This window comes from Elephantulus edwardii, unplaced genomic scaffold, assembly GCF_000299155.1.
Source record: "Elephantulus edwardii isolate Elephantulus edwardi_28Jun2011 unplaced genomic scaffold, EleEdw1.0 scaffold00113, whole genome shotgun sequence".
In the NCBI taxonomy this organism is placed as follows: domain Eukaryota; kingdom Metazoa; phylum Chordata; class Mammalia; order Macroscelidea; family Macroscelididae; genus Elephantulus; species Elephantulus edwardii.
Genome location: NW_006399863.1, coordinates 3,307,795 through 3,322,117, shown reverse-complemented (window position 1 = coordinate 3,322,117; position 14,323 = coordinate 3,307,795). Strand labels below are relative to the sequence as shown.

At 37.4% G+C, this 14,323-nt stretch overlaps 1 protein-coding gene across 1 annotated transcript in view; it reads right to left on the bottom strand.

The window, feature by feature from the left end:
* The window catches only part of DENND6A (DENN/MADD domain containing 6A), a 56,817-nt gene that overhangs the window by 28,691 nt on the left and 13,803 nt on the right, over positions 1 to 14,323 (bottom strand). The window contains exons 2-3 of the mRNA XM_006892285.1: positions 7,389 to 7,427; positions 7,238 to 7,280 (exon numbers count right to left, since the gene is read on the bottom strand). Coding sequence (XP_006892347.1) covers positions 7,238 to 7,280; positions 7,389 to 7,427 — 82 coding nt within the window. The remainder of the gene's footprint in view (positions 1 to 7,237; positions 7,281 to 7,388; positions 7,428 to 14,323) is intronic.

The following is a 14,323-nucleotide window of genomic DNA, read 5'->3' as shown; positions in this document are numbered from 1 at the left end:
AGACAAAACTAAACTGTACTGTCTAAGAATTTAGGATTGGGTAATAAAACTTAAAAGTGATCTGGTTTTTTTGTTGTTGTTGTTGTTTTTAAATTTTTTTTTTTATTTTATTATTTTTTTGTGTGTGTACCATCAAATCGGATCTGACTGGTACAGGAGGAGATTCCCCCCTCCTTCTCCAGCAGAGCATCTGGTGGATTTGAACCGCATACCTCTCGGACTGCAGTGCAACTTCCTGCCACTAGGCCACCAGAGCTCCCTAAAAGTGATCTGTTTTAAAAATAACATGAAAAATATCTGTAGTAATTTGTTATTCAAATTCTTCTTGGTTAATATATTTAGAATAAGGTTATGTTAAATATGAAATGAATCAAAATATTATTATGTACTACTAAATTCAGAAATATATTTCTTTAGCATATGAAGTTCTAAAGAAAGAAGGCTGAAATACAACAAGATGTTTAAATACTTTCAAAAAGTAACTCAAGTATATGCCAACGATCATTCTATATGTCAACTAGATGCAATTTCAGAAACTGTTATATCTTTGGTGGAACAAGGGAGGGTAAGTTAGTTCAGTTTCTTTACTTTTAAGGGCAGATAGTTTAAAAGTATCAAGGAGAATAAATGGAACAAATGAGAAATACACTGTAATAAGGTGATATAGCATTATTTTAATTCACTCATTATGCATCCTAAGGACTCTATTTTCTCTTCAGAAAATATCTGTCTGAAGTCTGCAGAGGAGTATACACCAGAAAAATGCAGTTATTATTGTTGATAATGAAATGCATTAGAGCACAATTTATGTTAAGAAGAAGATGTACCAACTAGAAATCATAAGGAATGTTGAGCTTTATGAAAGAGTTTCTATTCACCTGGCTCAATACTCAAAACATGAGCATGCTGTGAGAACTTTCCAGTTATCTGCTATACCCCTCAAGCTGTAAAGAGTTGGTCAGGGAGCTAATTCACTTGGTCAAAAACGCTTTAGGCATAGAGTCCTTATGAACTGCAAACAAAGTTTCATTTTATGTCTCAGAAGGCTGCTGTCCTTTTGAACACTGAAGCAACTGAAGCAATGCCTACTCCTTATCTTGCTAGTCCTTCATTCTAAGTCTTCACCTCATCACTGATGGAAAAGGTGGTACATTCAAAGAGACAGAGAGCAAATTGACTAATGGTTGGTTACCTTGGGCTGGGGGAGAAAAAAACAGGTTAAAGAGGTTTTTTTGTTAATTGTGGTAACAGCTGTCCAATTCTGTGAATATACTAAAAGCCATTAATCTGTACCTTATGAACTGTACATGATGTGAATTATACTTTCAATAAAGTTGAGTTTGTTTTGTTTTGTTTTTTAAATGCCATCTGCTGCAGAGGATCAAAGACCACAGCCTCAATATGGACTGTATCTCAATATCAAGAAAACAAAAATAAAAAAGAAATATAAAAAAATAAAAATCCTCACTAGACCAATAAGCAATGTCATGATACATGACTGAGCTTGTCAATGATTTCCTTTTACCTGAATCTACAATCACAGTTATCAAGAGATCAAAACATGTGTTACACTGGAAAAAATCTGTTGTCAAGGACCTTTCTAAAGTGCTAAAGAGCAATAGTGCCAGTTTAAGATTACAGTGCACCCAATTCAAGTATTTTCAATTGCTTCTTATGCATCTGAAAGTTAGACAATGAATAAAAATGACAAGGAGAGAAATCTATGCTTTTGAAACTGTAGTGTTGGAGAAGAGTACTGAGTATCTCAGAGCTTTCCAGAAGGACAAACAAATTTGTCTGCTTCTTAAAAGGCAAGGAGGGTGAGACTCCATCTCACATTCTTTGGTCATTTTGTCAGGAGAGGCTGGCCAGTCTTTGGGAAAAGTCATCATACAGAGAAAGGTAAGAGGGTCAGAGAAAGAGAGGAAGACCCTCAATAAGACAGACTGACACAGCAACTGTAATGACTCAAGCATATAAGAGATGGTGAAGATGATGCAGGATGGGGCTGGTTCAGATATGTTGTTCAGAGGGTCACTATGAGTTGTAGTTAATTCAGCAGCATCTAATAACTTCGCTGCCAACTGAAGCAGAGATTTAAGCTTCTTTAATTAAAAAAAATTAAATACAATTTTAAGTGTCTTTCTGAAAAATGTGCTTCAGAATACAGGGTTCTTTACTAACTAGCCTTCAGTGCCAATAATATGCTTAAGCAGGGAGCCCATGGTGTGCTGTTAAGGGCTTATTGTCCAAAATGGCTTCCTTAATCATTACTTTGTCTTCTGGACAGGCAAGAATATGTGAATAGGGTGTGTCAGCCTATCCACAAGGGGACTGGCCAGTCTCATCAATCCACAGGGGGATTGGTTAATTGCATCATTAAATTGAGAGAATCCAGCAGCAGAATAGGAGAGTTTTCCCCAGCAGCAAAAAAAAAGCAGCAAGAGAAAGTAGTGCATTCTTCTGAGCCAGAGATTCTTGAGCCAGCCAGACTAGGGCTTATGGGAACAGCAGCCATAGCAGAGATCCAGAGACCTTCCATGAGATGGGAACTTGGGTCTGCCACGCCACAGAACCAGAGCTAAAAGCCTTTGCCCAAGTTTGCTAGACAACTCGGGGAGAGGGGCCAGTGTCATAACTGGCAGGATTGAGAGCTCTGTATCACAAGCCTAAAGCCATGAGGCTCAAGGCTGAGGCACCTGTGAACATATTTCAGAAGCTGTTCTGACCATATTCCGCTATAGCCTTTGACTTCCTCAATACGATTTTGTGTAGTCTGTGAGCTAGTACATGAGAATATGGACCAAGTAAAGCAGTAAGATTGGTGTTGGGATGAGTAAAAAGAGGTATGGATGTGGGGGGACATGTCTGACCTCATGGGAATTGATTTTGTGTTGCTGATGGTATTGATAGGGATGATTCTGTTTGTGAAGCTGTTAAAGGTCAGATATGGCTGTCCCCACTTAACACGTAAAAAACAAAGCCCCAGGAACAGGTATACCAATCAACATATAACAACAAATAAATGCTACCCTGGATAGGCTCACCAGGCTGTGCCAATAAATCAGGAGGACAACTACCTGGTCAACTGACTGGAAGAGATCCACATTTATTCTAAACCAAAAAAGTTGATCCAAAAGAGTATGCAAGTTATCTAACAATATCATTAATATCACTCACAAACAATATCCTGCTGAAGATTATCTGAAAATGACTAGAACAGTACAACAACAGAGAACTGCGAGATATGCAAGCTGGGTTTACAAGAGGCCATGGCACTAGACCTCTAGCCAATATTATATGGATCTTAGCTGAAAGCAGAGAATATCAGATGAATCTGTGTTTAATTGACTATGCAAAGGCATATAATTGTGTGGACCATAACAAATTGTGGCTAACCTTAAAAAGAATGGGAATTCCAAAACACTTAATTGTGCGCATGCTAAACCTATACTTGGACCAGGAAGCAGTTGTTAGATCTGAGCAAGGAAATAATGCATGGTTCAAAATCAGGAAAGGTGTACACCAGGGCATGCATCCTATCTCCATACTTTTTTAATCTATATACGGAACCCATCACTCAGGAGGCTGGACTCTATGAGGAAGAATGTGGCATCAGGATTGGAGGAAGACTATCAACAACCTGTGTTATGCTGATGGCACAACCCTGGTTGCTTAACTGAGGATGACCTGAAGCATATGCTATAGAAGGTAAAGGACTGCAGTCTTCAATATGTACTGGATGTCAATATCAAGAAAACAAAGATTATCATCACTGGGCCATGATATTCACAATTACTTGCTATGCATCTGAAAGCTGGACAATGACTAAAAATGATAGGAGGATCAATGCTTTGAGTTGTGGTGCTGGAGAAGAGTACTGATTATACCATGGACTGTTAAGAGAACTAACAAGGCTGTCCTGGAAAGGGTGAAACCGAGGCACTCCTTGGAGGCAAGGATTTTGAAACTCCATCTCACATACTTTGTGCATACTGTCAAGAGAGACCAGTCATTGCCGAAGGTTCTCATGTTTCAAAGAGTGGAGGAACAGCACAAGAGAAGACGACCCTGGATGAGATGAGTGACACAGTAACTGGGGTAGGTGTGTTGGAGACATTGAAATTGGTTCATGACAAGGGAGGGTTCAAAACTATTGTGCATAAGGTTGCTATGAGTCGTGGGCACCCAATGGCACATAACAATAATAGCAAAAAGAGATCTCCTCTTATTTTAACATTATAAAGGGCAACATATTACTCTGTAATTTTCCCTTACCTTTGCAACTCAAATTAGGACCACAAAACTACATGTAAACATAGTACTTGTATCAACAATATCAAAGATTTAAGAAAAATCTATTATTATATTAACACAAATACAATTAAAAAGTAGATGTGAAGGCATGAGACTAACATAAAATATGAGAAATTAAGAGCTAGTCTCATCTCTAGACCCTCAGCATATAAAATAAAAAGAAATCTGACAAAAATGTATCAGAAGGAAAGTAAATTAAATTTAGGTTCCCAAAGTTAAAAATCATTATATAAATGAAACAAGAAGTTGAAATCTAAAAGTTAACTAAAGAAATTATTTTTTCCAAAGTCACAGGACCCTAAAGTGTACTGGAGTGGACCGAAGATGAGGGAAGAGACTGCTAAACCATGCCAGTGGAAATCTCAAAAGCACTTTTCTTTATCTATCATTATCCATATAGTCTAAAATGTTTTATTTTTTTTAAGTGTGCATTATGGAAATGAGATATTTTTTTTTTATTTGCTAATTGCTTTATAACCACAACAAACTGGTACAGAGGAAGGTCCTGTACAAAACACAACAAAGGTTCAAAGATGGAGGCGTTCTCTTAGCAAGGCTGAAGATTTCAGTCTCTGGTATTTGGAATTTAGGCTGCAGTCCTTGTTTTTTGGATGGATCACTGGGTGTGTGGGCACAGTCCATGCTTTAACCAGATTTGAACAGAAGAATGGCAACTTGGCCCAGGTAGAAGTAGATGAAGTGCTTAGTTTCATGTGTCACATAACTACCGAAGTTTCTCCCCAAGATGCAGTGCCAGGTGGGGTTGTACTTCTTGTCAAACTCCTTCTTGATGTGGGCCGCGATGTCCTTCTCGATGTTGTATTTCTCCAGTGCCTGGGTCGCGCACTCCACCGAGTCCTGTTGCATCTCCTCCGACATGTCCGCATTTTTGATCACCGCCTTTCGGTCGCACATGGTTGGTTACCGCGGAGCAGGCACTCAGCGTCTGCGATGGCTTTCTGGGGGAGGGGTTAGAGGGACTCAAGCCCCGCACAACCTGCCGCCGCTCCCGAAGCCGTGGCTTATCTCGGAAATGAGATCTTGTTTATGATTCTTTCCTAAAGACTCCTTTAATGTGCTTACATTTCCTTCCATAGCAATAAAAACTATTTTGGGAAAAATTAAATCTATTGCAAATATGGCACAAAAATCCTAACATTTGTTTAATATATACAGAAGAGAAACAAACGGCATAATCACAACTGGGAAAAGTGATCTCAAACACATACAAAACACAGTCTCTTGACTGTCTAGAAAAATGTTCATCTGTTAAATGGCAAGGTGCCTGCTTTCAAAATAGTCTGTTGATTTACTTCTAAGTAACAGTTTTGTGTTACATTAATTACACTGCACTTGATGCACAGCTTATAGAGTGATATTACAAAATATCTTTGGAGGGAGCTTTGGTGGCCTAGCGGCAAGAAACTGCACTGAAATCCCAGAGGTATGCAGTTTGAATCCACCAGATTCACCTGCTGGAGAAGGAGGGGCAATCTCCTCCTGTACCAGTCAGATCCAATTTGACAGTACGCACACACAAAATAATAAAATTAAAACAAACAAACACAACTTATAAAAAAAAATATTTTTTAAACCCAAAATATCTTTGGGTCACTCATATGCCTAAACTGAACAAGATTTGGTTTATAGAGGATTATATCTGAGTTGAAACCAATTATAAAAATAGAAATAAAAAAGTATATTGAAATATTATTTAGTCAACTTCTTAGCCTTGTCCAGGTAAAGGGGCAAAAAAGAGAAGAAACTATAATAACTAGTTATAATTCTACACAGAAAAGCATGCAGTGTAATCTGATAAACCACCAATTATACAAAGTTTATTTTGTAATCCATACAACTTAGCCTATCCAAGTCCAGGAATCCAAACCAGCACTCACTATATTCAGAATTACACATGCAGGTTTCAGAAAGAAAACGTTCTCGCAAAACACAGACTCTATAAAACCTCACTACCACCCTTTTCATTAATAAGCAGAACATACAAAGAATCTAATAACTTCAGGTTAGAATCAAAGTCCTACTGGAATCTCTCAAAGGCAGTAAGATCTAATATACTCAGACATTACTTTTCTCTTACACATCTCACAAAAGCTGAGCTCCAAATGTAAAAGGGAAAATCTTGGAAGCATTTATAATGAAAGAAGAAAATGTTCAAACAAAAAGTCACCCTTCTCAAATTAGATTAACTTAGTTAACAGGATATGAGAAGGAGCCATCAAAGAAAGGAGAATTGAGGTATCTCTGTTTCAAAGGGTTCTAACTGTGAATGGTCTAAGAAGTTGAATGTTCTGGTCACTGTTATGCCTGAAAAGTTGTTTTGAAAGTAATACAAGAGAGGTAAGCTGAAAGATTTCAACAATCAGGACCACACAAATGGAGAATTTGAAAGACACCAGCAAAACTAAGCTTAATAAAATCAAACACTTACATGGTATTTTCTAAAGGCCAAGTCCTACTCCAAGTGCTTTACATATATTAATTCACATAAACTATGGTAAATAAATGATATCCACAATTTACAACCAGATTTACTCTATTCTTCCTTTGGTTTTTACAAAGTTCTTGGCAAGCTCCCAAATTTTAACTAAAAGTAAACAACTAGCTATGAATCCCTCAAACATACTAATGTCCCTGATTTTCAAGCTCTTCACAATTTCAACAGCATACTGCTCCTTAAAGTTTTATCTCATTGCAATGTACTAGCTATTTTAGAAGTCCGAGTCAATAAAAGCAACAGTGGTATGATTATGTCAAACTAGGTGTCAATGTTTCTGACTTGTTGGGCTGACATTTTCATTTATATGCTAACACAGAATCTCAATCAATATTCACATATTAAAAATATAATCCATATACTTAGTACAAAACTCAACAGAAAACCCACATGAAAAATAGTTACCTGAATTTGAATCTGGAAAAGACAAATAGCAAATATTGGTTTTCTGAAAAAGAAAGCAAAAGCTATATATAATGCTGACACACACACTCACACCAATAAAACAAACAGAAATACAATTGTAAGCTGTACAGAGCAATTTTTTTCTACTTACTTCTTTATCCGTAAGCTTGGAATGCTGAGGATAAATTACCTGGAAGAAAAAAAGAGTTATGTGTTTAGTATAAACATCAGTAGGTACTTCCAGAATACTAGTTGGTTATGGACCAAAAAGATTTAATAAATACAATTCACAAACTTTACAGAAGAACAAGGGATAAACAGAATTAAGGACAAGGGAACAAAAAAATGAATGACACTGGGTCCCTACTCTATATCATATCTGAAAATTAACTCAACAAAATAAACTCTCATGCTTGCAGCCACTGCATCAATCAGTATAACAGCAACCAATCTTCATTTGAAAATCTATCCCTCCTAATCTCAGTCCTGGATGAGCCCCAGGCCCCAAAAGCTTAGATCCAGAGATGAACATATGCTTAGGCCTAGATCATATCTTGCTGGCTTCTGAAGGGATGAGAAATATCCCTGTAAGACACAAGGCCCTGCAAAAAGTTCCTCTCTATTAATGCTGAAGAAGGGGTCTCCTATTCAGTTGAGGGGACAAGAGCTGGGGCTCACGAAGTCATCTTGCCATCAAAACAGAACTACTAAATAAACGAAGAGCCATACAGAACTCAAGAATCAATCTTATACAGAAGATGAAGAGAAACCAAGTATATACCATATTACTTAAGTCACAAATCTGCTTTATCTGAGGTTGGGCCTACTTGAGGACTTCTCCGTAATATGAACTAGTGTTTCCCACCACCTCCCTTAACAGTTTCGACTAAGCATCTGTCACCTTTACCAGAAATGAAAAAATGGTGGCATTGGTGGCAGAAAGTGCTGTTGGGACTTATTTTTCTAGTCCTCCATCTCTGCAATGAGATGGACTTAGAGGAAGTTTGACCCTTTCCCCTATGGCCCTTTCCTGTACCTAAGCAGAGGCACTCAGCATGGGTTAATTATATCCCACTCTCTGTAAAATATATTTAATATCCAATCATCTAATTGCAGAATTCAGCTATTTTTGTTAAAAACAATTATTCATCCTAATACATCATTCAATCAATCCAAAGCCCTTAGTCATCCCTAAAGGAAATAACTATTAATGAAAGGACTTTTTGTCATAATCCACTTGGATTCTAAGACTTTCAGATGTCTTGGGCTCATTCCTCTTAGCACCTTTATCCAAGATAAATATAATTTTATAAAATGTCTTCTTGATATTTTAGCTTTAACAAAGATAACATTGGTAGGGACTCCTACAACACAAATACTTTAATAGCTACAATGAAAAGTGGAATTCAATGGGAATGTCTACTTTCCTAATCTCACAAGTTTTCTGCATTTAAGACAGTGCAATTTTACTTTTTTACTGCTTATTCAATGGAAAATAATTTGTTTTCCTCTTGACAGATTTCTGCTTTACAAAGTTCTGGCTTTTAAAGGATTGCCATCCTTTCTTTTATTTTGAGAACTACATCCTTCCACACCATTGATTCTCATGACCACCTCACAGGTCGACTAAAATGGTGGCCAGTTTCCAAACACAAAGTGGAAACAGTTTAAAATTAGACTTTCTCAGGCAATTAAGGGATAAGATGTAGTCTTAGGATATAGTTTAAACTCAAAACTTGAAATACCTAGGCCATTTAAATGGTTTGTGGGCAGACAACAGGTTATTTGAAAATGAGATGTACAGGTATGGTTCTCACACGCACAAACCCCATTCTTTCATCCTATTATCTTCTAAGAAAGAGAATTAGGAAATAATGCCATCTGCCCTCACAGAAAACAAGAGACCTGTCCCACAGAAAAGAGAGCATTTTGTTTTCTCATTACTTTCCATTCTACTATTTTCAACCACAATTTCAGCTTCTCCCTGGCCTCTCCACACTTTGTCTCCCTGAAATTCACTTATCCATATTGTACTTTGGCAAAAATAAATGAACAAAAACTTGGTGAATGCAAACTCCAAAGACAGTGCTGGTGGGAAGAGAAGCTGGTTTTTGTTCTAATAAGATGTTTCTTCTTGAACAGTCATTTCACCAATTTATGTCTGTTTTTGCTTATACAAGATAAGGCAGCCTGCAGCTCTTCTGAAGTTCTCCTCGTGTCTCACAAGTTCCTCTCCTTGTCTCACGTGTCCCTCTCCGCAGGCACGTGTCCTCCACCTCCGCCTCTCCCTCCCAGCTGCTCCGGCTCCCAGGAATCAGCAGCAACCACAGTGCCTCGCTAGCAGTGACTGAGCCGCCTCCTTCTGAGCTCCTACCTCTCTGACTCACTCCAGGTCAAAATCAGCTTCCTTTCATTTTAAAAGAAGGTGAATTTTTTTATTATGTGAAAGATTTTGGTTTCGATCAATCAGTGATCCTCAATCCTGGCTACCCTTTGAAACCACCTGTGGTGTGTGTGCATGTGGAGACAACTGGTGTCAAAACTGGTAAAGGTTAGAGAGATGAGGCGTGTCTGGCAACGCAGGAATGAGCACTGGGCTGATGGTGATCTTGATGATTCTCATTCCCACTCTCTGTGAAGTCAGGTGAAGGATAATGAATGCTTTAAAGTTAGGAAAAGTATATGTAAGGGTTGTATACTTTTACTGTATTTAATCTGTACACTAAGCTAATAATCTGAGAACTGACTATATGAAGATGAAGCATCATGATTAGAAGACAATGTAGTAACAACTTGTGATATACAGAGGGCACAACTTTGCTCACTGAAAGTGACAGGGACTTGAAGCCCTTACTGATGAAGATCAAAGACTGTAACCTTCAGTATGGACTAGACACCTCAACATAAAGAAAGCAAAAATCCCTGTAACTGGACCAGTCAATAAGATTATGATCCATAGAGAAAACACTGAAGCTGAAGCCAAGGATTTCAATTTACTCAGACTCATAACCAAAATACATGGAAGTAATATTCAAGAAACCAAATGACAACGGGGCACTCTGCTGTGAAAGACCATTTTACAATGTGAGGAAACAAAGATTTCACTTTGAGGAGCCTGAAAGTGTACCTGATTCAAAACACAGCATAAGAAGACTGAAGAAGTTCTATCTTGGAATCACAATGCTGGAAAAGAACACCAAATATACCAGGAACTGCTAGAACAACAAATAATTCTCTCTTAGAAAAAATGCTGTCAAAATACTCTTCAGAAGTGAGAATATCCAGAAAGAACTGTCTAAAAGAAATACATGATTAGGTGTTATGTGCATAACCACAGTCCAGAATAAGAGGTGCATAGCAAAGTGGACTTGGGGCTAAGTAGGAGGAAGGAAGAAACTGTGCAACAATGAAAGAATACTTTTAAAGAGAAAAGTGAACTGAGGCAGGGGATAGGAAAGAAAATGTGCAACAAGGAATAAAGGGAAATCCAACTTTTCTGTAAACTTTCATTAAAATATCAATTAAAAAAAAAAAAGAAGTGAGAATATCCAGACTCTGTCACAGACTTTGAAAATATTCAAGAGGGGCCAGTGCTTGGAAGACTTCATGCCTGACAAATTAGAAGGTCAATGGGAAAAAGGAAGCCTTTCTGTAAAATCAATTGGCATGGAGATAGGCAGGGTCTGGCTGTGCTTTGCTCTTATTTGTACACATGGTCTTTATGAGTCGTAACCAACTGGACAGCATCTAACAGTTTCATTCGAGAAGCTGGACCACATGAAGAAGAACGTGGCATCAGAATTGGAGGAAGACTAACCCATCAATAACCTGCTGTATGCAGATGACCTTGCTTGCTGAAAGCAAGGATGACTTGAAACACTTGTTGCACTAGATCAAAGACTATAACCTTCAATATTTATTACATCTGAACATAAAGAAAACAAAAACCTTCACCACTGGGCCAATAGGCAACATCACACAGATAAAGACTGAAGTTGTGATCAGGTCTTCAGGACTACTGCTTGCTTGCTCTTATTTTTTCCATTTAAATTCCTAGAGAGTAGGGATTTTCACACCTTGACCTTTTTACTAACACACCTAAAACATTCTTTTACATATGGCAGAATAAATAACTTAGTATGGCCTATCAGTTCTTCCACTATACCTTTAATGACGCTGCCTTCTTTCCAGTTGACTCTAAATTACTTATGAAGGACTCTATAGTTAAGCAAGTGTTTGATGAATAATATTGCTAGACTTCAGATGAACCACTGTAATGAGGTATCTTGTAATTACTTATGAATAATCAGTAAATAATTTTAATAGCTAGTGGTTATCAAGTGATGCTCTCTACCAGGTAATGTGTTAGATACACTGGCACTATGTAAATTAATCCTCACAAAACACTGAAAAGTGGAAACTATTATCATCCCACCGAGGCACAGGTTCATAGTCACGTACTGCTTTCAAGACTAGAACTTAACTCACATCTATCAGACAGCAGAACCTGCCACTGTAATCTCTTTAATGGTCAACACTAGTAAAACTACTCTTACAAAAGAGCCCAAGAATCCAAAACTAGGATTAATCAAAACAGATGACTTTCCATTCAAACTAAGAATTTCGAGAGTTTACTTACTTTTTAGAACATGGAATTTTCCTAAAGATTTTTAAACTTTTACCCTGTTTAATCCAAGAAGCACACACACAAAAATAAAGTATCTCCTCCTCCTCAATCTTACTCTATATCATTTAAAATCAGAAAAGAAAATATTTTGGCAGATTTACAGCACTTTCCTTTAAAGAGTTTTCAGGTTTCAATTCAAATCTCACTTGGTAAAACAGAAGATAAACAAAACAAGTTCATCAGAATCTCATTATATTTACTGGGAGCTGGTTTCACAAACAATGGCAACCACATCAGTCACTGTCACCCGAATTCCGACAGACACTCAAGTTGGAAATGAGCAGTCTTTGCAACAGTACCACTAGGTGAAATGTGAAGCAAGAAACATGGCTTTACATTTTCAAATGAGATTTTTGACCGATTTTCTCTCTCTCTGTATTCTTTTTTGTATAAACAACAACAACAAATTCTATTTCCAAGGATCATTGCAGTTGCTGTTTTCACTCCTAAATCTAAATCGGTTTCAAGATTTTTAAAAAATTCTCCTCTGAATTTAAAAGCTTCAAGATCTACAAGTCTTTTCCCACTGCAGCCTTCATTTTCTTGGTCCAAAAATATGAACTGGCCCTTACAGGCTTGTATCAAAAAAGAAATCCAAAACTTGTCACTGACATAGGTCACAGTAGTTTTATTTTTTTTTCTGCAAATAGAAGTTGTCTACCAGCCATTTCATAGGGATTTTAAAGCATTTGGCCATTTAAAGAATTATTAAAATGCTTTAAAAAAAAGCCATCATATACAATTAAAATAATGGCACTAGATAAAAGAATGACCTCAATATGATAATATACTTAATACTAGCAAAGAAAGGGGAAGAATGAATATAAACCATCACTGACAATAATTTTGGGGTTTAGCTAGAATTGGCATTTCACATTTCTATTGAGCTTAAATTTTCTCTAAGCAGTAAATAAAAGTGGTATGGAGTTTTTTGCCATGATAACATAGAAAAAGAATGAGCTTTAAAGTCAGAAGGACCTCGGTTTAAATCCTAGTCTATTAACTGTCTGATATCAGGCAACTTATATCTCTCAAGTGTGTCAGGGTTGTATTCTTTATTCATACCTATTGAATTTGTAGGCTGAGCAAATTATTCAAGAAACTGATCTCTATGAAGAATCAGAGGAAGATTCATCAATAACCTGCATTATGCAGACGACATAACCTTGCTTGCTGAAAGTGTGAATTTGAAACACTTGTTTGCAGAAGAGCAAAGCATACCGCCTTGAATATAGATTGCATCTCAATGTCAATAAAACTCCTTATCACTGGGGATCTCTGGTGGCCCGGTGGCAAGAAGCTGCACTGCAATCCCATAGATATGCAGTTCAAATCCACCAGATGCTCTGCCAGAGAATGGGGGTAATCTCCTCCTGTACCAGTCAGATCCGATTTGACGGTACACACACATACACACACACAAAATAAAAATAAAAATTAAAAATATAAAATTTTTTCAAAAATCATTATCACTGAACCTATAGGCAATATCATGATAGATAGAGAAGAAATTAAAATTGTGAAAAACTTCATCTTACATGGACCCACAATCAACATCCTTGGTACCATCAGTCAGGAAATCAGGCAAGTGTGCAGTCAGGGACCTTTCCAAACTATTGAGGAGTAATGATGTCCATTTGAGGACTAATGTGTGTCCGATTCAGGCCATGGTCTTTCCAATCATTTGCAATGCATCTGAGAGCTGGACAATGAATACGGATGACAGGAGAATTGATGCCTTTGATTTGTGGTGTTGGAATACTGAGCATCCCACAGACGGCCAAAAGAACAAACAAATATGTCTTCGAGAGGGTGCAGTCCTCCAGCTCCTTGGAGGCAAAGGTGGTAAAGCTTCCTCTCACATACTTGGGCATGCTGCGAGGAGAGCTTATTCCTTGGAGAAGGACATTATTCATGGAAGGGCAGAAAGTCAGTGAAGGAGAAGACCCTCAACCAGGTGGACTAACACAGTGACTGCCATAGTGGGCTCTTGTGTGTAATAAAGTGTGAGGACAGCACAGGGCAGGACAGGGTTCTGTTGTTCACAGGGTTACTGTGGGTCCTAAACTCGAAGGCACCTAATAACAAAAACTAGCATCATCTCCAAGTTTCAGTTTCCTCATCAAAAAGGAAGTTTATAATAATGCTTAAGTATTAGGGTGATTGAAAGGAATGAAACAATACATGTAAAGCTGAACTTCCCTCATTTCTCTAATCCCCATTTATTTTCTAATTTCCTTCATAGGAAACTAGCAGCAAGTGTCATGTATAAAGGTCATAATAATGAAAATATTAAGAAGTTAAAAAAAAAAAGTAAAAATCACTGATTGGTCAGAAGTAGATTTTTTTAACCTAAATTATAACTTAATCAATTAGAGTAAACTTTTTATTTTATTATT